This window comes from Eulemur rufifrons, chromosome 29, assembly GCF_041146395.1.
Source record: "Eulemur rufifrons isolate Redbay chromosome 29, OSU_ERuf_1, whole genome shotgun sequence".
In the NCBI taxonomy this organism is placed as follows: Eukaryota; Metazoa; Chordata; class Mammalia; order Primates; family Lemuridae; genus Eulemur; species Eulemur rufifrons.
In genome coordinates this window covers 11,117,293-11,126,749 of record NC_091011.1, presented here as the reverse complement: position 1 = coordinate 11,126,749, position 9,457 = coordinate 11,117,293, and the positions used below count along the sequence as shown (strand labels likewise).

The following is a 9,457-nucleotide window of genomic DNA, read 5'->3' as shown; positions in this document are numbered from 1 at the left end:
AACTTAATATTGTCCTAAATGTTGAAATGCAATGAACTTTGTAACATTTCAGTTGGAAATCATAAGCCGACATCAATCTTTACCTACATGTTTTAAAATAAGGTTACTGAGTGGGAACAGGGAGTTCCTAAAAATGGGTACAAATTTCTTTTTGGAGTGACAGAAATTTTCTAAAATTAGATTGTGATGATGTTTGTACAATTATTAATTTTATAAAAATTATTGAAATGTATGTTTAAGACAAGTAAATTTTATGGTATGTACACTATATCTCAATAAAGCTGTTAAAAAAGAAAATGCATACATAAACCAACATGAGAGAAAAATTTTATATATTTAACTGTAATTAAATAATAGCTATATATTACTTTGAAAATGGAATTATAGGCTATTGCTCTAGAAAGCCAAATTCTCTTAAGCGTCACAACTCCTGAACCTGAGATGTGTGGCAGCCGGACTCTGGCACAGCTGCAGACAAGGTCCTTTTGGCCATCCCTGGGTGCCCGCCGTGGAAAGACCCCTATTCTTGGGGCCTGCACAGACCTGTCTTCCTGCCACTCACCTGTGCTCCCTGCCCTCCCTGGGTGGAGTGTGCAGGCCTCAATTTTGTTTCTTCCTCTAAACACTTTTATTTTTTAATTTAATTTAATTTAATTTTTTTGAGACAGAGTCTCACTCTGTTGCCCGGGCTAGAGTGCCGTGGCGTCAGCCTAGCTCACAGCAACCTCAAACTCCTGGGCTCAAGTGATCCTCCTGCCTCAGCCTCCCAAGTAGCTGGGACTACAGGCATGCGCCACCATGCCCGGCTAATTTTTTCTATATATATTTTTAGTTGGCCAGCTAATTTCTTTCTATTTTTAGTAGAGACGGGGTCTCACTCTTGCTCAGGCTGGTCTAAACTCCTGAGTTCAAACGATCCACCCGCCTCGGCCTCCCAGAGTGCTAGGATTACAGGCGTGAGCCACCGCGCCCGGCCTCCTCTAAACACTTTTAAACTTGATTGAATCCTCATTTATATAAATGTCTTTTCTGTCTTTCTCCAACCATTTCTGCATTTAACGGGCATCTGAATTCTTTCACATACTTTCAGGGAATTGCGGTAATTCCACATGGCTTTTCTGACTTCTGATCACCACTCAGTAGGCCCATTCTACTAAGAGCACCTTTGAGTTGCGCTCTGCCTCTGGATTTTTTATTGTATGAGATAAATAAATTCCTAAGCCACTATTGATGGAGTTTTCTGCGGCTTGCCACTCAACACACTCTTACCTGATACAGCACCCGGCTGCCGCTTAGAGCCAAGAACCCAGTATCCTCAAATGCCAATAGGCGATAAAGAGAGTGAGTCCTTTGGGTTTGTAATCAGAGGTCCCTGGAGGCCTGGGCAGGGGCAGCAGTCTGACTGCACATACTGAGAAGTGTGGACAGTTCTCTCTAGTGAGTTCACTGCAAGAAGGGTGGCCACAGGGTGTGGCTTGAGGGAACAGCAGATGGAGAGAGGATCCTGGTAGGGTGAGGGGAGCTGTTCCCAGGAAGGAGAGAAAGAGGAATAGAGTAAAGGGAGAGACGAAGTGTAACACTGGAGCAAGGACTGGCTTCAGGAGGCCACATGGGGGACCAGGACAGAATTTGCCCAGGAGAGGGGAAGGATCCAGGGAGAAGGAAGTGAGGATGCTGATGGTTATCAGCAGAGGTGCGATGTTAGGGCCAGGAAGTTTCCACGCAGGGCTGACTGCCAAGAGGCAGGAGGACTGTGGAAGCCAGGACAGGGCTTCAGAGGCAGGCAGTGTGTGTGAATTACACTCCAGGGCCCTTTCATCACTCATACGTGGGGCTATTAATCTCATTCATATGTTCACTCATTCATTCATTTAACAAACTCTTACTGAATTCTGATGTCGACAGGGTACAGGGATCCAGTACACACAGATGAAACAGGTGTTGTTGGCAGACCAGCTCTGGGAGAGCTACGGAAGGCTTCCCAGAGGGGGCTACAGAGGTGGGCTTTGCCTGGTGAAGGCAGGGATGACATTTCAGGGAAGACACCGCATAGACAGAGGCATGAGCCATGAAAAGCTGGCACTGGTGGCGGGGAGTGGAGGGAAGGATGAGAAATTCAGTGTGGCCAATGAAAGTTCAGCCCACAAGACTGGACAAGCAAGTTGGGACCAGACTGCGAAGGGGTGGCGTAAATTCTATACTGTGGGTGATCAAGAGCCCCCTCCCATGCTTTAGCATTGGAGTTACAAAATCAGATAGTTTTGAAAATGACCAGTCTGGAAGTACCAGAAGAAACTGAGGCTGTGTAACCATAACCGGTTAAGAGACTGCTGTGAAAGACCAAGCAGTGGCAAGGGGGGGAGGGGCGTGGTGGTGGTGGTGGGGCCTGGGATTGAGAGAAGGCCTGGGGGGGAGAGTGGGGAAGGAGAGGAGAAGAAGAGGGGAGAAAAGGGGAGGAGAGGAGGCCTGAGAGAGAGAGAGGAGGCCTGAGGAAAAGGTGCCTAGGGAAAGGGAGGACAAGGAGAAGTGCTGTCTTGAGGGTCTCATCTATGGGGGAGGGAATAGGCAGGGAGACGCCACCTGGAGGGAGCTTGGGTGGAGAGCTTGGCTTAGAATTATCTGAGAATCTGAGCCATGGGAATGGATGAAGTTGATCTTGGAGGGTGTGTAAGGGAACAAAACAAGATCAAATGTGCAACTCTGACAGAGCAGAAATCTGTGAAAGAGTTAAAGGGGAAATGGTCAGACACAAAAGAAATGGGACAGAAAGTCAAAGCCATTAAGGAAAGGAAGCTTTCCAAGCAGGAGGCGAGGAAACATGCCTGATGCAGGGCAGTGTCAGGCCTGCAAACAGCACCTGGGTTTGTGGGTTGCAAGGTCTCCGATGGTCTCAGCAGGGGCAGTTTCCATTCAGCCTTGAGAGCAGAAATACTGAGCTAGGCCTTGGGCAGAGGAGGCAAGTTACCCTCTTCCAAAGTCTGTTTTATCATTTTTGAATACGCTGATTTTTTTCCCTGTTACATTCTCTCTTGCTCAGACACATAAGCAATTTTTTTTATAAGATGCTATACGAACAAAAACTACAGTTGTGTTACAGAGTTCTGCCTGCTGGTATAGAACACCTCCAGCTAGCCAGATCAGGGCACTGTTGAGTTCATTTGGATTTGCTTTTGGTCTGATTCACCCATATAAGGCATGGACAGGCCCACATTCCTGAGGTTCTGTGTCTGCTGATATTTCACAGTTAGGAAGTCCAGTGCAACAGATAATGCTAGAAAACAATACCCTACAACACTGGCTCCCCACTTAACAAATGGAACACTTGGATATTTGTATCCTTGAGTGTACACTCACTCCCTATGCCTGTGTAGATGAAAAGAGATCTAGGACCTTGCTGTGACAATGTTGATGGTGAAAAGAAGGCAGGGCTTCAGTTTCAAGAGGGAAGACAAGTCACAAGGATGTGTTTATTTATTATGCATTCATGCATCCATTTATTTCTTAGGAGGAGTTCCTAACTGCTTCAAGTTTCAGGATGGAGGAGCAAGAAGTTGAGAGAATTTCTACCTGATGGCGTTAGGTAATTTTTTTCAGTGTCAGATGAGGACAAGTAGCTTCCTCAAGATTGCAAAGCATTGGGTGATGTGGAGTGAGCAAAAGAAGTACTTTCCAGTTCTGACTCTGCTAACACTCATAAGTCGATTACTCCAAGTAAGAAGCTGGAGCCCTAATTTCCACATCTGTAAAATGGGGTGGTTATGAGAACAAAACAACATACTCTTTAAATTCTTTAAATTGCTAGCACTTGTAGGCTCATGTTATCAACAATGGCAAGAGGCCAGACACTGAACTTCATCTGTCAGATGAATCCTCATTTTTGTCTCACCCCAACCTCATCCTGGTTTTGCAGATGAAGAAAATGAGTTTTAGAGACATTAAATAGCATCCTGAATATGACAACTGGCAGCCCAGGGTATACAAACACTCTTTCAAGGTTTTCTGAACAAAAGACGGAGTCATAGAAGTGAATTTAATGAAAGTATTATTAATGTCTTTGCCTGAAGGAATTCACTTTTAAATTGTGGCTTATCTTTCACCCAGAAATCAGAACTCAATTCTGCTCCGAAATCGGGTGCTGTGTGTGTGTGCGTGCGTGTGTGTGTGTGTGTGTGTGTGTGTGGAGGGGAGGTGGCGGCAGAGATTTAAGAAAAAAAATAAATAAATAAAAAGGCAAAAATGTGCACAATGTGTCTTCACAGGTTGAGAGCCTGGTCAGGCTCCTGTTTTAGCGGCTTCCTCCTTAGGAAAATTCGAGCAGCTTATGCAAGATATTTTCGGAAAGTAGGGCATTTTGAAAGCATTTCATAACCTCTCTCAGATGGTGGGACTGCCTGTGTTCCATCCTCGGGTTAGAGAAAACGGTGATACTCAAAGGCAAGCTCGCCTCCCTGACGTGGCCGGGCCGGACCCGGCGCGGAGGTCGCCCGGGCAAGATGCGGTCGCACGGCTGCTCTTCAGTCCCGGGAACGCGCCGTCTGCATTTCCGCCCGCGGAGACGTAGGGTCTGGGCGCGGGACCTGCGCGACCTTGACCGGCAGTGCGACCTTGAGGCCTGCGTTCACCTCAGTTGCCCCCTCTGTGCAATGGGGAGACACGCTTCGTCGCGGGAAGAGACCGAGAGGCCGACGCGTTCCAGTCACCCTCCCGCGTGCGCGCGCTGCGCGCGTCCTCCTGCACGCCCCAGTTCCGCACCGACCCATCCCCCTCGCTCCGCGCTCCACGCCGCGGCCCCGCCCAGAGCCCCGCGCCGCAGCCACCGCGACGGAGCCCGCGGGCGGGAACCTGCCTCCGCGCGTCAACGCGCACGCGCGTCCGCCGTGCCGCCCTCCCGGCGCTGGCCTCCGCCCATAAGCCAGAGGCACCGTCACTCTGGCCGAACTGCAGTCGCGATTGGCCAGGACTGAGGCGCGAGACCGGGCTGTGGGCAGGGCCCGAGCCTGCTATAAAAACGGCGGGCGAGCGGGCTCGTGCCGCTTTGCAGACGCTACCGCTTCTCGGAGTCTCCCGCTATTAACCATGGTCAACCCCACCGTGTTCTTCGATATCGCCGTCGACGGCGAGCCCTTGGGCCGCGTCTCCTTTGAGGTCGGGCGGACGGCGGCATGCCGGGGTTGGGCCCAGGGAGCGGGCGGAGGGAGAGGCGGGCGGCGGCGCCCAGAGGGCTGGGGCGCTGGCCGACCCTTCCTGAGGAACGAGGGCGGGCGGGCGGCGGCGCCATTTCCTGACGAGGGGCCATTTTGGGAGGCGGCGAGGCGTTGGGGGGAGGCTGGGGCGGCGGCGGACAAAGGCGGGCGGGGCGGCTGCGGGGCCGTTGGGGAAGGGGACCCGTACCCCCCGCCCGCCCGCGGGACCCACGTGGCCGCGTCCTGCCCTGCCCTGCCCTGCCCGGCGCACGTGCTCGGCGGCCGCGCTCCCGCCTGCGCCCTGGGAGCCGTTGGGCCCCGCCCTGGCTCGGCCTGGGCACTGCAGACGGGAGCCAGAGGCGCGCTCGTGAGCATTTATAACCACTGTCCCGGGAAGCTCCGTCTCGAGAAGTGTCAGGAGGCACCGAGGTGCTTTGCACCCTGAGCTGGGGCGCTACCTTCTTGAGGGTTTTTCTCAAGGGGTTAGGCGCGGGGTGAGCCCACCCATGTTAGTTTAGATCTCCTGTAAATCCTGGGAGGTCCTGTTAAAGGTGTAGGGTTTGTTGTTAAGAGGATGTGATTGATTGTGACTTGAATGCACATCCAGTTTGTTAAAATAGGAAATTTTCTTTAGAAATGACCCCCAAATATCCTTCCACGTTCCCCAACCCCAAGCGGAAATGTGAAAACGGGCATTGCCTTTGCTGGTGCCCAAGGGCCGCCTTTCGCTGCAGTGACGGCACCGGCTGGGGAGGCGCTCTTGAGCCCCTCCCAGTTGTCCGTGTACAACATAATGGGCAAGTTGAGACTGGCCGCAGGGCAGGCCTTCTCTGACGAGGGTGGATTACCAATGATTACCTAATTAGATTTGAGGGTGTTAAACGAGTAGTCCAAAATGAGTTAGTAATTACAACAGAATATCTTAAATTTGGTGCTTCTTTCAGAAAGTTAAATATTACCTGGAATTCCATTCCAGTTAACTCAATATGGTAGGCTCTAGGGTGTAGTGAAATAAGGTGTTATTCTCTGAAACCACTTCTCAAAAAGCCACTAATGGTTAGGGATCTTATTCTAAAAATAGGTTTCCCTCTCCTACAGTATTCGTGAGGGCAGGGGGTTTCCTTGTTGCCTACTTGGTCCACAATGCCTGGCACTAGTAGGCATCTAAACACTTGGAGAATTACATCCTAATCAGTCTACACCTCACTTTTATCTGTAGTCAGAGCTGATAATTGACAAGGACCCTCGTGGAAACTTGGCCTGAGCCTGATGCTGGGCAGCAAGTTAGTCTCAGGTTAGCCAGCGAGCTTACTGAACATGAGACAGGACTTCCCCACAGGTACTTTGGTGAGAATGGATGTGGAACTGCCAATGAGGACAACATTAGTGACAGTCTGTTTAGGGAAGCAGTAGTCACTTGTAATCGTAGAAATAGGGACTATGAAGCTCTGAGAAGAGTGAATGTTTAAAAATAGACCATATATTTTACATACAAAAATAAAAAAGTACATTCCTGAGAAAAAAATGTACAGGGATGTTAATAGTTGATTTAGTCACATCTCTGGAATGTTTTATAAAATGCTACTTTTAAACAAGCTGTCCTTATGAAAGGGCTTGTAAATGTTTTCCTGTGGTATTTAAGGTTCATCTCTAGCTATAATGTATTGTACATTCAGGAAAGGTTCAAAGCAGATGCACTAGAAACCAATCTTTATTTTTTACCCCACTACTAGGTAAGGGACCTGGAAACCAAGAAGTGACTGCTCATCTAATCCATAAAGCTATGTTAACAGATTGGAGGTAGTAGCATTTTCATTACGAGTGACTAAAACAACAGTTATTTACCCCTAGTTATGCAGCAGTATTTGCTATTCCTTAGGATTTTGTCCTTAGGTTCCAATTGAAGTTGGGGGTGGTAATGTACATTTGAGAAGCCATATATCTGTTCAGCATATATAACAGAAAAAATTGTAAGTCACTTTTTAGAAGTCTCTCACTATTTATAAGTCATTACTGGTTCTGTATTTTGGGCATATCTGGGTCTCGTGTAACCAACCTGGACCTTAAGGCTGTCAGGAGCAGTTTTTATTTGGGATTCAAAGTAATTATTGAAGAAGCATTCTCTTCTGGTAACAATGAATTTATGATTCAGAAGCCAATACAGACATGAGTACTAAGCAACAAAATATGTAAGCAGATATTGTTAATTAACTGTCATTTTCTCTTACAGCTGTTTGCAGACAAAGTTCCAAAGACAGCAGGTTGGTTCCATTTTTCTAACAATGTAATAGTATGTGTGTATATGCTTATATGTGTATGTATATATAGTAACATTAGATTGTATATGTGTGTGTGTATACATATATATATTTTTTAACAGAAAACTTTCGTGTTCTGAGCACTGGAGAGAAGGGATTTGGCTATAAGGGTTCCTGCTTTCACAGAATTATTCCAGGGTTTATGTGCCAGGTATGAAATTGGATTTTTATTTGGGTTACTTCCATAATTTGGGATTGAGCCAGAATGTTTCAGGATGTACATATCTGAGCTGTTCTACCGTTTTGATTCCATTTAACCCTTCTACTCAGTTTTGACTTGAGTTTTAAAGTTTGAACCTTGTTGACTTTGCATGCTTTTTAGTTATGTTGCCAAAAATGACGGGTTCCTGTATGTTCACAGGGTGGTGACTTCACACGCCATAATGGCACTGGTGGCAAGTCTATCTATGGGGAGAAATTTGATGATGAGAACTTCATCCTGAAGCATACAGGTCCTGGCATCTTGTCCATGGCAAATGCTGGACCCAACACAAACGGTTCCCAGTTTTTCATCTGCACTGCCAAGACTGAGTGGTAAGAGTAGAGCACAGCAAACCCAGCCAAAAGACTAAATGAAGAGTTGCTATGAGGGACAAACACTAGTTATTTTCTTCAATCTCTCTCATTTTGGAGGTAGTGAAAGAAGGGCGGGGATGCATAGTTATAAATTTTTAGCTAATGTGATACAGAATGTAAGATACTGTAATAGAAAGTGGGTGATTCAGGGCCGGGCGCGGTGGCTCACGCCTGTAATCCTAGCACTGTGGGAGGCCGAGGTGGGAGGATCGCTCGAGGTCAGGAGTTTGAGACCAGCCTGAGCAAGAGTGAGACTCCATCTCTACTAAAAATAGAAAGAAATGATCTGGCCAACTAAAAAAATATATATAGAAAAAATTAGCCGGGCATGGTGGTGCATGCCTGTAGTCCCAGCTACTCGGGAGGCTGAGGCAAGAGGATCGCTTGAGCCCCGGAGTTTGAGGTTGCTGTGAGCTAGGCAGACGCCACGGCACTCTAGCCTGGGCAACAGAGTGAGACTCTGTCTCAAAATAAATAAATAAACGGGTGATTCAATTAAGAGTGCTAATTTTTATGTGATTAATGGTTTTTTAGGGGGGGTCCATTCTAAAAGTACAACTCATAATGGTGATTGGAGAACCATCTGCCTCCTTTAAACTATGGTGTTGCCATTTCTCTTAGAAAGTAAGATAATGACCAGTATTTGCCATAAAAGGCTGGCTGAGCCACCTTATCACATCCCCTTGGATGATGTAGTATATTGGTTTGTGGAACACTGTTCTAATCCTGGTACATAATGCAGGCTGGTTGTTCATCTCCGGTTACTGGTAGTAGTGATTGTTCTGTTTTCAGGTTGGATGGCAAGCATGTGGTCTTTGGCAAGGTGAAAGAGGGCATGAATATTGTGGAAGCCATGGAGCGCTTTGGGTCCAGGAATGGCAAGACCAGCAAGAAGATCACCATTGCTGACTGTGGACAACTCTAATAAATTTGACTTAAATGTTTTCTCTTAACCACCAGACCATTCCTTCTGTAGCTCAGGAGAGCACCCCTCTACCCCATTTGCTCGCAATATCCTGTAATCTTTGTGCTCTTGCTGCAGTTCTTTGGGTTCCATATTTTCCTTATTCCCCTCCACATCTAGCTGGATTGCAAAGTTAAGTTTATGATTATGAAATAAAAGCTAAATAACAATTGTCTGTCCTTGTTTGGGTTAGGGTATTGACATAGGTCTCATTTAAGCAGCAACAGGTTATTTAGTTTTAAGACAACACTGCTATGTCTGCTTAATTTCACATACTATTTCGTTTAGACTTCCCTGACGCAGGAAGTTTCAGTATCAGAGTATCCCAAGGTAGGCTTTGAGTGGAATAGTGAAAATATGGGTAGGAAAAACTAGGAGCCAGGATTTAGAGGTTGGACCAGTGCTCCTGTAATAAC

The 9,457-nt window shown here is 47.2% G+C and overlaps 1 protein-coding gene across 1 annotated transcript; it reads left to right on the top strand.

The window, feature by feature from the left end:
* The first annotated feature begins 5,053 nt into the window (after positions 1-5,053).
* PPIA (peptidylprolyl isomerase A) lies at positions 5,054-9,029 on the top strand. The gene is made up of 5 exons (XM_069461840.1): positions 5,054-5,145; positions 7,414-7,444; positions 7,564-7,652; positions 7,863-8,035; positions 8,870-9,029. Exons 1-5 carry the CDS (start codon positions 5,077-5,079, stop codon positions 9,000-9,002), a joined length of 495 nt encoding a protein of 164 aa, XP_069317941.1. The 5' UTR covers positions 5,054-5,076; the 3' UTR covers positions 9,003-9,029.
* The last annotated feature ends 428 nt before the right edge of the window (positions 9,030-9,457 follow it).